The 15,022-nt window shown below is 40.9% G+C and overlaps 1 protein-coding gene across 3 annotated transcripts in view; it reads left to right on the forward strand.

Annotated features, from left to right (window-relative positions):
* Window positions 1-8,007: 8,007 nt before the first annotated feature.
* Window positions 8,008-15,022, forward strand: part of KIF13B (kinesin family member 13B) — a 143,390-nt gene continuing 136,375 nt past the window's right edge. For all 3 annotated transcript variants that reach the window (XM_088152488.1, XM_088152490.1, XM_088152489.1), the window contains exon 1: window positions 8,008-8,155. In XM_088152488.1, coding sequence (XP_088008614.1) covers window positions 8,101-8,155 — 55 coding nt within the window. In that variant the 5' untranslated portion in view covers window positions 8,008-8,100. The remainder of the gene's footprint in view (window positions 8,156-15,022) is intronic.

The following is a 15,022-nucleotide window of genomic DNA, read 5'->3' on the forward strand; positions in this document are numbered from 1 at the left end:
TGCAAGTAAGTAGGTACCAAGCCAATAGGACTTCATAGGTTAAAACCAGCACTTTGAATTGTACTCAGAAATTTATTGGCAGCCAATAGCAGGCCATATAATATAATGTGCTCTTGGTTACAAACACTGGTTAGCAAACAGGCCACTGCATTTTACATTAACTGCAGCTTTGAGGTAGTCCTCAGTCCCATGAAAAGTACTTTGCAGTAGTTCAGTTAAGTAGTACTCATAGCATTAGTTATTTTGAAAAGGTCCTCCAGGTTGGGCCATAACTGGCAAATGAACTGAAACTGGGCAAAAGCCCCCTATTGCAACCTTCACCTGCTCTAAGAGTAGCATCTGTGACTGCAGAAGGATCTCCAAGTTATAGATCTGCTCTGTCATGGGTATGGGTTCCCTTCCATCTACAAGAGCAACTCCATCTTGCTTGTGTTCAGGTTTAACTTATTTTATCCCATCCAGACCATTACAGCCTCCAAGCACTGGGACAAGACATTCACAGCATCTCCATAATGGCCTGGGCTACTGATGTGAAATATCAATGGCAATTTGTTCCATAATCTGGGCCCCAATATGGTATAAGCAGAAGTAGCTCCACTATTTTTCATCACCATATCATCAAGCCAGTGTTGCATTTTGAGTACCACATCTCCAATAAGAAGGTGAATCACAAATTTCTTCCTAAAAAGACACACAGCTGCCCAATATCACAAAATGTTACTCTTTGCTGGACTAATCCTAATTTTAAATCTATAGAGATCTATGGAAATATGAACAGTGCCAGCCATGTGATGCTTATATGACATTCACCATAGCCTGATACCTGAATCATACATACCCTGAATCATACATATGTAAATCTTTAATCTCATAAAATTGCTAAATATTATGGGATTCTGGACAAGGCTGCCGAAATCTCATGATATTTTGTGGCAAGAATGCTGAAATTTCATGAGATTTGAAGATACAAGATTTCTATTATTTTGATTATTTATTCATTTATTTGATTCAACTTTGGCACTGCCCGACTTCAGAATGCTTCTCCATTTTGACAGGGATGGGTGAAGACTGCCATGTTCTTGTAGCAACGTTGGACAGTCTCACACCGCAAGATGCATCTTCTTTTGGAACCCTTCAGCTTTTTCCAGGCTTGTTTTGCATCTCCCAGGATGGCTCCAACTGGTGCCCCAGAATTTTCAGTTTGTCCATAGACTGGGATCCTCAAGTTGCATTTCACCAGTGAGCATCTCTTTCTCCCTTGTTTTTGAGTTGGGACAAGAGCTTGGAACCCAGTAGGGCTGGGAAGGGCAAGGCTAAGCAGATGGTGGCACTTCCCATCCAGTCTCTACTGTGAGCAGAACTGGCAGGAGAAAACTAGAAAAGAAATGAAAATCAAGAGGAGAGGGCAAGCTCACTTTCTGTTGTTTTAATTAGTTGTTTTTCTTTTTTTGGCTCTCACATCATCAGAGAAATAATGTGATGGCACTCAGTGTCTAAAAGGGTTGCCTACATCAAAAGATGCAGAAAAAAAGGTTTTTCATTGATGTATATCTACTAAATATTCTAAATTCTTCTTCCATACTTCTGAATATTTTATTTTATTTATTTATTTGTTTGTTTGTTTGTTTAACAAATTTATACAGCCGCCCAACTCACACACAGCGACTCCCAGTGGCTTGCAAAGTAAAATCCCAATACAAAAAGTACCTACTTTTTTCTCTATGTTGGGGAATGTCTATTTGTAATCATCTCTTATATGCTTATAACGATTCTTGTTCTCAAAATAAAAGTTACCGTTAACAAAATAAAAACACTCATGTGAAATATTTATTTAGAGTGAGGAGCAATCACGCCACTAGGTGTCAGTCTGACTTACATGTAAAGTCAGCTATTTTTCACAGGTGACCTCCAAGCTACTTTGTCCTAAACATTAGCTGAATGTAAATTCCTTTCCTCTGAATGCAGAACTAACAAATGAGGAATCTTTCTGCCTTTCGATTCCAGAGGCAGATTTCGCTTCCCTGCACTCGTTTAATCAGGTGCATGGAGGCATTCTGATTGGTTGGTCAGTTCCCACTTCTGGAAAAGAGAAGTTCAAAGAAGCAGGTAGACACTTCTTGAGTAGTTCTGGATCCACATTTGTCCTTGAAGCTCCAGGCAACCACGGTAGGTGGAAATGTTCTGGCTGGTTGTTTCTATACTGAAGTAATTTGGTTCCAGCGACACATGCCTTGGTAATCTTGGGGCTTGGAGCTGTAGTGTGCTCTGTGTGGGACTTCAGCTGTTTCAGCTTCAGAATCTTCTTACAGTGTGATCTGCACAGGCTAAAGAAGTAACAATGATCACGTGAAATGAGGAAAAGCTAACTGGACCCTTTCTCCTTTCACTGATGGGACCAGAAGGGCATACTTCATTGCTTCCTTCTCTTTACACTGTGGTAGATATCCCAAGCAGTTGGCGGAAACAGAATTTCTCAGTCATATAACCCTGCTGTTTATATATCCAGCGACTGAGCTCATAAGCTGTCTCTTGGGGAATAACAGAGAATCGTTTTTCCTTCAACAAGTGGTTGTCTTGGATCGTTAGCTGCCTTAGGAGGCCACTAGGTCAGTGTTGTCCAAACTTGGCCACTTTAAGATGAGTGGACTTCAACTCCCAGAATTCCCCAGCTGGCTGGCTGGGGAATTCTGGGAGTTGAAGTCCACTCATCTTAAAGTGGCCAAGTTTGGACAACACTGCAGTAGGTAGTCCATCTTTGTGCTAGCCCAGGGTATTGTCTGAAAGCAGCCTGCCTTTAAAAAGACAGCTATGTGGAATGATCAGGTGAACATGAGTCCTTTCCCTACCCCAGGTGATTCAACATGCCCAAAGATGGCAGAAGACTGGCAGGGGGCGGGGGGGGGGAATCAAGAAACAATTCCATTTCAGGAATTATCGTCCTCAAGATTTCAGAGAAAGGAAGACTATGAGGAATGAATATATGGAAGAACAGAATTAAGGGAGAACAAGCTGGTCTGCCTGAAGGCTCTTAGTGAGGCCTGTAATCATCCTTCTGACCACAGATTCTTTCCTCTCATTCTTCACAGGGGTGGCGGGGCTTTGGCTGATGCTGTATTGAAGGCACTCTCTGCCATGTATCTGAATCAGGTTGCACCTTGGCAATAAAAACTGATTCTGAGACCAAGCCCAAAGGAGCCAGGCCTTAAATTAAGCCTTGGATGCAATCCATCTATCCTGTATCAGTTCTTCAATTCCTTGACAGACAGACAAACAAATGACTTGCCATTTTGTTTGGCACAGGCATAGGTAGGCATGAATACAGCCAGCTACTCCCAAAATGTATCATGCAGCAGTAAAATTCAGTATCCTCATCTCTTGTTACTATTTTTAAATGTTCCTATCCGGTAAGACTGAAAAAGGAAATGTGGGCAGTGCCTGATGAAATCTGAGCAACCAGGCCGGGTGTGGACAATGACCAGCGTTGTATGAGAAGCAGAGGGTGGAGCCAGACCGAGGTGATTCTGGAGCAGGATTTCCAGTATCTGCTGGGTGGAGGGAGTTTCAGTGCAATGAGTAATAAGAGAAGGGGTGTGTATTTCTGTGCGCATGCATACATGCATGCATGTACCAAGTAAGCCAATGGCACTCCTGATGAAGCTAAGAAAATACACTGCTGGATGCATATGAATACTTAAAGTATGTTTATGCTGACTCAATTGTTAGTCAATTTTCCTTAGAACTATTGTCTTTAGATAACAGCTGTTCTTCAAAGTCTTAAACTGGGATCTTCCCTGGCTGAAGCCTGAGATCTCTTGAACTGGAGATGCCAAGGATTGAACCAGAGATCATCTGGTTGCAAAACACGCATGGCTGGATTCACACATTGCACTGAGACATAAACCATAATGTACAAACCATAATGGCTGGGTTCACACAGCAACTATGGCACAATTTAAAAAAATCATACTGTGGGTAAGTTCAAAGGATGCCCTTCTTTTTTTGTAGATCAAGGAACTTGTCTTTTGAGTGACTTTCTGGGGACTGTGCTCCAAAGAACAGGGTAATTAAATGGGTGGGACCAGGGCAAAAATGAATTATTGCCTGTAATTAAAGTTAAATTAAAGTTAAATCACAATTCAGTGTGATTACTCTGACGGACAGCAGTACATTCAAAAAGGGTCTGAGTATCTAGCTGGATCATAAGCTGAACATGATCCAAAAGTGTGATGCAGCTGCAAATAAAACAAATGTAGTCCTAGGCTGCACATGTAAGTGGAGTATTAAGTCATCATTCCTTTCTGTGCTACATTGGTATGACCACATCAAGAATGTTTCAGGCACTACATTTGAGGAAGGATATTGACAGATTAAAGTGTGTCCAGAGGACAGAAACCAAGATGATAAAAGGTCTAAAAGAAAGTACTTAAGAGGAACAGTCGCTGAATATATTTAGCATGGAGAAAAGAAGACAGATACTTCAGGTCATATGGAAAAAGGGGCAGAATGGTTCTAAGTTGTTCCAGAAGCCAGTATAAGAAACAATGGATTTAAATTACAAGGAAGTAAATTTCAGGTGGGTGTCAGGAAAAAATTCTTAACAGTAAGAGCAATTCAACAATGGAACAGACTTCCTCAGGAGGTGATAGACTGTCCTTTAATGGAGATACAGTACTGTGCAAAAGTTCTGGCCAGGCATGAAAAAATGCTGTAAAGTAAGAATGCTTTCAAAAATATATATTGTAATTGTTTATGTTTATCAATTTACAAAATGCAAAGTGAGCAAACAGAAGAGAAATCTAAAATCAATATTTGGTGTGACTACCTTTTGGCTTCAAACCAGCATCAATTCTTACACTTGTACACTTGCACAAAGTCAGGGATCTTGTAGGATTAGAGTCAGGTGTATGATTAACCAATTATACCAAGCAGATGCTAATGATCATCAATTTCATGTGTAGGTTGAAACACAGTCATTAACTGAAACAGAAACAGCTGTGTAGGAGGCTTAAAACTGGGTGAGGAACAGCCAAACTCTGTGACTAAGGTAAGGTTGTGGAAGACAGTTTCATGTTACAGATCATACACTATGGCAAGACTGAGTACAGCAACAAGACACAAGGTAGTTATACTACATCAGCAAGGTCTCTCCCAGGCAAAAATTTCACAGCAGACTGGGGTTTCAAGATGTGCTGTTCAAGCTCTTTTGAAGAAGCACAAAGAAATGGGCAACAGTGAGGACTGTAGTCACAGTGGTCGGCCAAGGAAACTTAATGCAGCAGATGAAAGACACATCATGCTTACTTCCCTTTGACATTGGAAGATGTCCAGCAGTGCCATCAGCACAGAACTGGTGGAAACCAGTGGGACCCAGGCACATCCATCTACTGTCCAGAGAAGTCTGGCCAGAAGTGGTCTTCATGGAAGAACTGCGGCCAAAAAGCCATACCTCCGACATGGAAACAAAGCTAAGTGACTCAACTATGCAGGAAAACATAGGAACTGGGGTACAGAAAAATGGCAGCAGGTGCTCTGGACTGATGAGTTACATCAGTAGCAGGCTGTAGCAGGAGGCAGTTTGTTCACAGAAGGGCTGGAGAGCGGTACAATAATGAGTGTCTGCAGGCAACACTGAAGCATGGTGGAGGTTCCTTGCAAGTTTGGGGCTGCATTTCTGCAAATGGAGTTGGAGATTTGGTCAGGATCAATGGTGTCCTCAATGTTGAGAAATACAGGCAGATCCTTATCTATCATGCCATACCATCAGGGAGGCGTGTGATTGGCCCCAAATTTATTCTGCAGCAGGACAAGGACCCCAAACACACAGCTAATGTCATTAAGAACTATCTTCAGCGTAAAGAAGAACAAGGAGTCCTGGAAGTGATGGTTTTGCCCCCACAGAGCCCTGATCTCAACATCATTGAGTCTGTCTGGGATTACATGAAGAGACAGAAGGATTTGAGGCAGCCTACATCCACAGGAGATCTGTGGTTAGTTCTCCAAGATGTTTGGAACAATCTACCTGCCGAGTTCTTTCAAAACTCTGTGCAAGTGTACCTAGAAGAATTGATGCTGTTTTGAAGGCAAAGGGTGGTCACACGAAATATTGATTTGATTTGGGTTTTTCTTCTGTTTGCTCACTTTGCATTTTGTAAATTGATAAACATAAACAATTACAATATATATTTTTGAAAGCATTCTTACTTTACAGCATTTTTTCACACCTGCCTAAAACTTTTGCACAGTACTGTATTTGAACAGAGTTTGGATGGCCAGTTCTTGACAATGTTGTAGTAAACAGAGTAGACTGTATCTCCAAGATCCTTTTCAACCTTTACATTCTATGATTCTATTGTTATCACCTGAATTGATTTTGTTCTGAATTACATTCCATCCTCCCTCTGATTTAATCTGAGGCCTTTCTAAAATCAAGTTAGGACTGATACAAGCAGTCATTGGAAAATACAGTATAAATAAGAATCAGAATAGCATTTCATTTTGTGTATGATTGATGCAGTGAATTTTTCTTCATTAACAAGAAAAAATATAACATATACTGCATAATTAGAAAAAGCACAGGAAAAAAACTAGGAAATTATGAAAGAAAAATGTATTAAAATCAAAGGGATTTATAGTGCAAAAGCAAATACATCACACTTCATTAACAGATTTTCTTTAACCAAGAAGATATGCCTTTTAATATGACTCCTATTTTGTAATTTTATTCATTCATTCATTTTGCCCCGTTCAATAACAGGATTCCAAATATATTCCATCCCTGTTTATTCTCTCTGTCTAATGTAGACTTCCCCAGCCTGGCTGATTCCAGATGTATTGGGATTGCAATTCTGGTAGCTGCAGATCCAACACATCTGGAGGAGACTAGCTTAAAGAAAGTCTCAGAATAATGTCTTGTCCTAAATTCTGTCCTCTTATAAATATCACACTTCTCCAATATTGTGGGGCTACAAATATGCATGTGGATTAAATCACAGGGCAGGAAAAAAAAGTTTAGGAATTACATCAAAATGCCTTTTAGTGTGGTATCTTCATCAACAGGCATGGAACACATTTGTGAACATTGGTCACTTGTAAGAGTAACAGGTGTTATGAAGAATGACACAGAAATTGAAATAGGGCCATGCTACATATGCACTGTGGCTTGAAGAAAAAAGAAAATGAAATACAGACAAATATTACTAATGCACTTATCTTGTTCCAGAAACAAGATGGGATGAACTGAAGACTGGGGGTGGGTCCTCTGTTGTCCGTTCAAAGTCTCCCCTCCTCAGATCACCTTCCTTCAGCTTAGCCTAGGGAGTTCACAGGTGTGCCACGAAAACGGCAATAGTAGGAAGAAGATAGATTTCAACTTGAACTATTTGTAGCAACGGCGGAACATGAACACAGTGAAGTTGTTAAGATGCATTTCCTAATGCCACAACAGACATGTACACTCATGGTCTTCCACATTTTGAAAAACAACACATCTGGTGTAAAATAAGGTTTTCCTCCCAATTTGATTCAAGTGAAAGTCACGGAGTGTGCTTCCCTTTCAGAAGCCTCGCAAACACTGATCAAAATTTTGGTTTAGGTTCTGTTGCAATCAGGGTTTTTTTCGGACTTCCCACTTAAAAATGAGGAAGAAATGTTGAGTCAATAGGGTACAACATAATATGTCACTGTATGTATACATCTAGGGGCTTAGAGGAGGGGGTCTCCGTGATGTGCTATTTGTTCACATGCAGAGATTTCCTGTTCTCGAGACACCTGTTTCCCCAAAACTACGAGCCGCAAATCACCCACGTCCAAACGCTAAACTGCTCCTCCCCGCTCTACTCCTCGAGCTCCGGTTCCCCATATTAGAAATGGGTCAGGAGACCGTAGAGAGAAGACCACATTTCCCAATAGGCAACGGAGAAGGGGGGGGAAATGCCCGCGTGCTGGCGCAGGGACCGCTGGTTGTTGTAGTCCACGTGGGAGGGTTTTCCCCGTAGCCACGCTCCTCCTCCTCCTCCTCCTCCTCCTCCCCCTGCCCCTGCTTCTCTGTCGTCCCCGAAGACGGAAGCCTGCGGAAAAGTGAAGAGGAGCGGAGTTGACGAGATGGGGGACTCCAAAGTGAAGGTGGCGGTGCGGATCCGACCCATGAATAGGAGAGGTGAGTTGCCGGGCGATGTGCGGGTCGGGCGCCTTACAGTGAGCGGGGAGAGAGGAGGTTTCCCCAAGCAGCGCCCAGATGAAAGGACCCCCCCCCCCGCAAATACATTTGTGAAGGAATCAAACGTCGCGGGGCAGGAACCGAGAAAGGTCCGTCTTTCAAGGCTTTGTGGGTGGACAGGTCCTCCTCGCCCCCATGTTGGCAAAGCGGTGCACCCCCCTTAAAAGCGGGGAGGACGAAAGACGCTTCTGAATGCTACGGGAAAGACCCCCCCCCCCCCTCCAGCGCTACAAGGAGAAGGAAGGACGAATACACCCCCCACCCCAGCTGAGTGGGAGAAAAGCATCCAAAGAGCAGAAAAAGCGAGTGGTGGTGGCGGTGGTGGAGAGATACCACTGCCCCAGTGCTGAAGGGAATATTTACAGAGGTAACATTGCCCCCACCCCCAAGTATATTGGTAGAGGGCAGGGTGGCTTCCCCAGAACTGAAGGGCTGTGGAAGGAAAAAAAAACCCAACCCTCAGCCCACATTCTGATTTGAGAAGGTCTGGTGAGTCCTCTGACAGAAAGTCCAGGGGAGAAGGGCCACTTCCCCCTCCTAGCAGTCCTGTATGGAAAAAATATTTTGTCCTGGGGCAGGAGGCAGAGGGAGAAACTGGGCAGAAGAGTCAGAAGGAGCAGCCACAGCCTGAAACGTAGTTTGTGTGGCCTTGCCCGCCTCCCTGCCTTTGAAAGGTTGGGAGTGGAGGGTGAAGGAATCCCTTGCAAGGTTGAAGGCATGACAGGAGCCCTAGACACAGAAGACAGGAAGGAGCATCCTCAACCTGGTAGTGCAGGGCTCTGGGTTAGGGGTCAGGGTCAGGAACTGGAGGGAAGGCCCCTGCCTGGCAGTCACCGCTGCCTAAATAGCAGCAAGGACCAAGTGGACTAAAATGAGATCCGGCAACTTTCTATGTCCCCACCCCACCAGGGACAGGAGGGAGAGCAGAATATCCCGTGCTCACAGGATATGAAGTCCTTCCCTCACCTGGGAAGGGAAAGCTACTGAATATGGGTGGCCCAAACATTAAGAAGGAGATAATAAGCAAACACGCTCTCTTTGTGTGCGTAGTTTAGAGTGAAATCTCTTCCTTCAATCAAAGAGATAGCAACATTGGGGGGAAGGCAGGAGCTCCCTGCAGTAAGGTGCTCTGGCCAGTGAAAAGCTTTTGATGGGGCGGGCAGAAAAAACCAAGTAGATCTTGAGCAACTTGGGGGCCGGGTGAGAATGAGAGATTGGCTGCCTTCATATATTATGTGTCACCTGCTTTTTAATTTTTCTGGGTTTGCACAAAACATGACTCTATAAATTAACCAGATGGCCACAAGACAAAGCAAAAATCTAAGGTTAAAAATAACTAAGTTTTGCAAGTTGTGAAAATGGGCTGCCAAGTTGTTAACTGACCTGGTTAAGTTGTGTCAATGCCATCTCATCCTTTCCCCCTTTCTTGTAAATTTGTCTTTCCTCTTTTAGGGTGATTTTGTATCCTTTTCCAGCTTTCCCTTCTGCATATTTTTTCCACAGTGTGGAAAACTTTCACCTACTCACACATATTTACACTGTAACCAGATACATTTGTGCAGTTTCACAAGGGCATCGGCTTTAATTCAGACTGGCAATATTAATCCTAATATTACCTTTAAGAAATCTGCAACTCTGATGGTCGGGAAGCACCCAGTGAGGTGCTATAGCTGCACTTTTGCTGTCTGTTTCTTTGCAGGTGTCAACACTGGGTGAGGTAATACAAGCATGGGGATTACGGCAGGTTGTCTCCTAATATTTCAATTGAGGTGTGTCCTGTCAGGGAAGTTAAATAGAACAGTCATTCTCTGGTAATGTTTGAAGGAAGGGAGGAAATTTGCTGGCGTTCTTAAACTTGCTAAATTACTTAGATGAGCACATAAATGGCATTTTCATGGATATATTTTGAAAAACTGAGGCCACTTTCTGACATCTTTTAAGCATAACATCCCTTTTTCCCCTACCCCACGTATAGCCAAGTCCTGAAAACTAGTATATTTCAATTTTTATCCTCCCCTCCTCTGAGAATCAATATTTCAAAAAGCTAGTTGCTAAACTTGGCATTTTACAAGATATTCAAGTACCAAGTGTAGACGGAGCTTTCTTGTCTGCTGGGTTGGAGAGCCAGAGACTGCACTGAGAAACCTGTCCTGTGCCATGAATTTTCATCCCTATAAAGCTGCTCAGGTTACTTGCTGCACCAGGCAGGAAATGATGTTTCAAGGTTATTGAAAGACTTATGGCAAGACAGTGAATACAAGGATCCCTAACCACTCCAAAGTGTAATGAAAATCCCCAGTTTAAGAACAAGTTCCGTTCCCAAGGTTTGTCCTTAAGTCAAATTTGTATGTAAGCCAGAACAGTATTATTGTATAATACTATATAAGAAGTCTTGTGTAATGAACTCGAACCATTGTGTATTTAACTCAAATTTTGCTACAATAGGCTCCATTCTTAACTATGGGTCATCTGTAACCCAGGTGTTCTTAACCTGGGGACTACCTGTAATTCACCCAATCAATTCACTAGGCTAGGTTAAAATGGGGTTGGGTAGTTTATGGTTCAGTCTGTTGTGAGAACCCAGCGGTTATCCTAACAGGTTGTGTGAACCACACTATGATATGCTACATCCAAGCAAATAATATGGTTTGTTTGGCATAACATGGTAAATGGACACAACCATTGTGTTTTATTAATGTGAGTTTCAAATTTACAGTGTTTCATGAATGCTTCCTCATAATACTTCACTAACCATTTTTTTCCAACAACTACAACAGTCCTGACGGACACAAAACTTTTGAAATGTCTTCCCAATACCATTTTTTATTACTGTGGGATTGTAATAATCTGATTATAGCAAGAGAATGAGGTCTGGAATCCTCTTGAAGCCTAAGGAAAAGCATGCACATCTGTTTCCTTATTACTTATTGATACCCTGCCTTTTCACATTTCTGCTTGAGGGCAACTATCCTTCTGAATAGTTTACATTTTGCATGAGCTCATAGAATTATCACTCAAGTAATTATTAGATGAAGCCCTGAACAAAACAGCTTTATCATTCTTTCTCTGCCCCACCCCCAAGGCCATAATACCATTTAGAATTTCAGCTGCCACTTTTCCTTGTGTGGCTTTTCTTCAGAAAAAGTAAAAAAAAAAAAACCCTCGCTCTTATTGAGTGTTTGTTGTGTAGCTGAGATCCATAGGCCAGATCCATATCACTCACAATTCATTTTCTTTGGGAGATGGGGAATATTGTCCATCTCTTCTGATCTAAGAATCTTCTCTCCAGCCAAAGAGATGCTGAAATCTCCTCTTCGTTCCCAAGCATAAACTGTTGGTGTTGATTTGGTGCCTGGCTAAAGACCTGCCAGCTAACATCTTGGGAAGGTGAAGAGAAAGGGGGCAATCAGGGAATTTTAGTGGCAGGAAGGGACTGACTTGTTCCACCTCTTCTCCATTACTTTGGGCAATGTCTGTTTCAGCTACATTTATGTATTTATTTATTAAATTTGTACTCTTATATTTGTACCAATGGCATATACACTCTGCTCTCCCTGAAAGAAACTTCTCCAACCTTTCTAAGATGGTTGTTGACATTTTTGGAGATATCATAAAGACCTTATGTTGCAGAAAATCGCAGACTAGTTGAGGCATGTAGAATTCCTTTATATTTAAACTTGTGAAGATAAAAATATCAAAAGATAAATAGACATACATTTATTACCTCCTAGTTTTTTTAAAAGGTAGATTGTTCAAACTTCATAACTATGCATGTTATCAAAACAGACATATTTTACATTCGAAACGTGTGTATGTATGTGCGTATAGTATTGAGTGGAGCTTGAAAATTCATTTAACAGCTGAATTTTAAAAGGAGAAATTGACTCTTTTGGGGAGGGGCTGTGTTGAGATTCCAGTATCAATTGTGGCTCTGTGTTGGACTGTAGCAAATATCAAAGCTCTCTCTCACTTTGGAGCAAAGATGTCTTATGCATGCCATTGTCTGCCCTAACAATAGCCTTATCTAGAAAAAAATGGTTTAAATGATCTTTGTTCTGGATTACAAATGCTTCAGTTCCCTGGAGCCATATGTGAAATCTCTCTATATTCCTCTCATAAATATATAGTAAGGATGATTTAAAATCCTCATTCCTTAAAAACAATGTTAAATCATAGTTTTCCCATTTGAAAGATGGAACTATAGTTTATCATAAATAAATCCTTTCCTCTGGTGTAGTTACAAGGAAACATTACCTTCCATTTTTTAACTAGTAATGATACGGAGTTATATCTGAACCTGAAAAATTGCATCATTCTTAACTATGATTTAGAAAAACAAAGCCATTTAAAACTATAGTTTTTGATCTTGGCCAATCTTGTGATTCTTAAACTTTAATACACTCCCATCTACTAAATTGACAAACATATTCAAATCCCCCTTACAATGCATAATTTAAAAACATAGAAGATAAAAGTGGCATTTCAATTAAGGCAGTACATTGATCTCAGGCTTCATTCATTGATACTCTTGCATCAAAGACCATCAGCCAGCTTCCTTATTAACTTCCTGAGAGTTATGTTGGGAACTAGAGTTTCCCAAAGCAGAAATACCAGTGTTATCAACAACCATCCAAGTACCCATGCCATGTCATGTGTGTGGGTGGATTCTGCTGAGTTTGAGTCTGGCTGAAATTAATGTAAGGTTTATTTGAGCTAAAATAGCATTCCTTTTTTACTTCTCATTGTTAGTAATCCAGACACTAAAAAGTATTAATGCCCCCTTTTTGGTAAGTCACCAGTGGAAGCTATACAGCTTTGGTTGAAAAAAAATGATGGATCCAGTTTTGGACATAACAACAAATCACATTTCACAGAAAATTAAAGGACAGTCTTTCAATCCCCTCTCATGATGAAGGGCCCAATAAAAGAGAGTACATATATCCAAGGGCAGTCCTCAGGTGCTGTTAAATAGGGATGTGCAAAATGTGATGATCTCGGAATGAGTTGCCTCAGAAAACTCTGGAACATTCCATTTCCCTCCATACCATACCAAACCTCCTACATTTCCCTTCTCCATGTCATTCTTGGAGACAGTGACATGGAAGTAAATCCTCTGATTGGATGTGGTTTCCGGTATTCTGGATATAATATTTTGGATAAAACAGGCCTGTTTGAGGGTTCAGTCACTTTCAGAACACCTCAAACTGCATCCATTTGGAGGATCAGTTTAGCTTAAATTGCTGAACTGCTCCCTGGAACAGCATTGTCTAGAGGAAGTTTAGCATGGTCTGGAGGGAAATGGAACATTTTGCAGTTCCCCAAAATGGTCTGTTCCAGGTCAATGCATTTTGGACCTCCCTATAACCGCATCATCGCTAACTATTGGATGTGCTGGGATGTGGGAGCTATCCAAAACAACATTATGGAGAGCAACACCAAAAAAGGCTATGCTATACAGAACTTAGATGAGAGTGGTGAGGAAGTGTGGGCTAGAGGTTCTGATCTGAATTGTTAATTTTCAGTTTCTGGCTTAAGGGACCATGCTTATGAGAGGGACAATAAAATTGGGGTTGGTCTTCCATGAGACAGATCCTCTTCTGTTTCTGTTCTCTCCCTTAATTATACAGTGTGTATTGGATTCCCCTTTGAACCTGTTTACACAAGGTTTACACCCTTTCCTGCACAACTCATGTTTCTCATGTGTATTCTGCTAACATTAGGTTGAAAAATTTTTGAAGTGCTATTGGGTTGTACATTTTTGAAATAAGAAGGTGGCAAATGTTTGACTAACCTGAAATTTTTAATTACAGGAGACAAATCGTATTAGAGGAATTATCCTTTTGACAAAATAGCACATTCAAGTTGCTGGCAAATACTGTAAGAGAATCCTATGGATTCTTTTCTCAATTATCCTTTTCGAAACCAAGAAGATTTTGCACATAGTGCTAATTGGTTCTGAATGTCCTTTGTTCATAAGTTGCATGGCGGAAATAATTAAATCTGGGGGAACTCTGTTGCAGAAGTGAAGCACGTGGCCATATAGTTTCAAGATGCTCAAAATAGAACAGTGATAAAAGTTTGCAATTGCACTATTCTTTTTATGAAAGCCTCAATGCTCTCTTGCAGTAGTGAATTAAATATGTCTGTTTTGAAAGGAAGCAGTTAGGTTATTTTATGTGAAACACTTGAAAATGGATTCCAATCCACCTGACATTATCAGCACAGTTTATAAAGTTTTTGTCCTTCTTGTTTAACCCATGCACTTAATAGTGACCTAAAACATTAATGTAATGATTATAGGAATACAACTTTTAAGAACATATTCATAATATAGCTACTCCTCCAAAGACTGATAATTTTCATTTGAAGTACATTTTAAAACTTACTAATTTTTCTTAGCTAAAGGATAGATTTATGGGAAGTAATGTTTACTCATTTGGATTTTATTTTACACTATTGCAAACACTTAGAGTTCAAAATAAGCATACAAATAATGTTTCTAAGTATATTCCTCTCCTTCAGCGAGACTGTAGGAACGTGACTACCTTTTAGATTTCTGTCTTAGCACTGGAAATCTGAGTATTGTATGTTTTCTAGTTGCTGTACTCATACATAATAAACAAACTATTGTAGTCTGAAATTTTAATGGATTGTACAGGGACTTCCTTTGTAAGGTGATTAGAAAAAATGCTGATCATAAACCCTATTTTAAGCTCTTTTTTTTAAATTCCCTCTTCCCCCAACTTTTCTTTTGACTGTTGGTTCAGATAAAATCAGTGTCACAAGCAGCACAAGACTTCACATGGT

This window comes from Python bivittatus, unplaced genomic scaffold, assembly GCF_059951505.1.
Source record: "Python bivittatus isolate LINGU-HERP-01145 unplaced genomic scaffold, Pbiv_v1 ctg000690_np1212, whole genome shotgun sequence".
In the NCBI taxonomy this organism is placed as follows: domain Eukaryota; kingdom Metazoa; phylum Chordata; class Lepidosauria; order Squamata; family Pythonidae; genus Python; species Python bivittatus.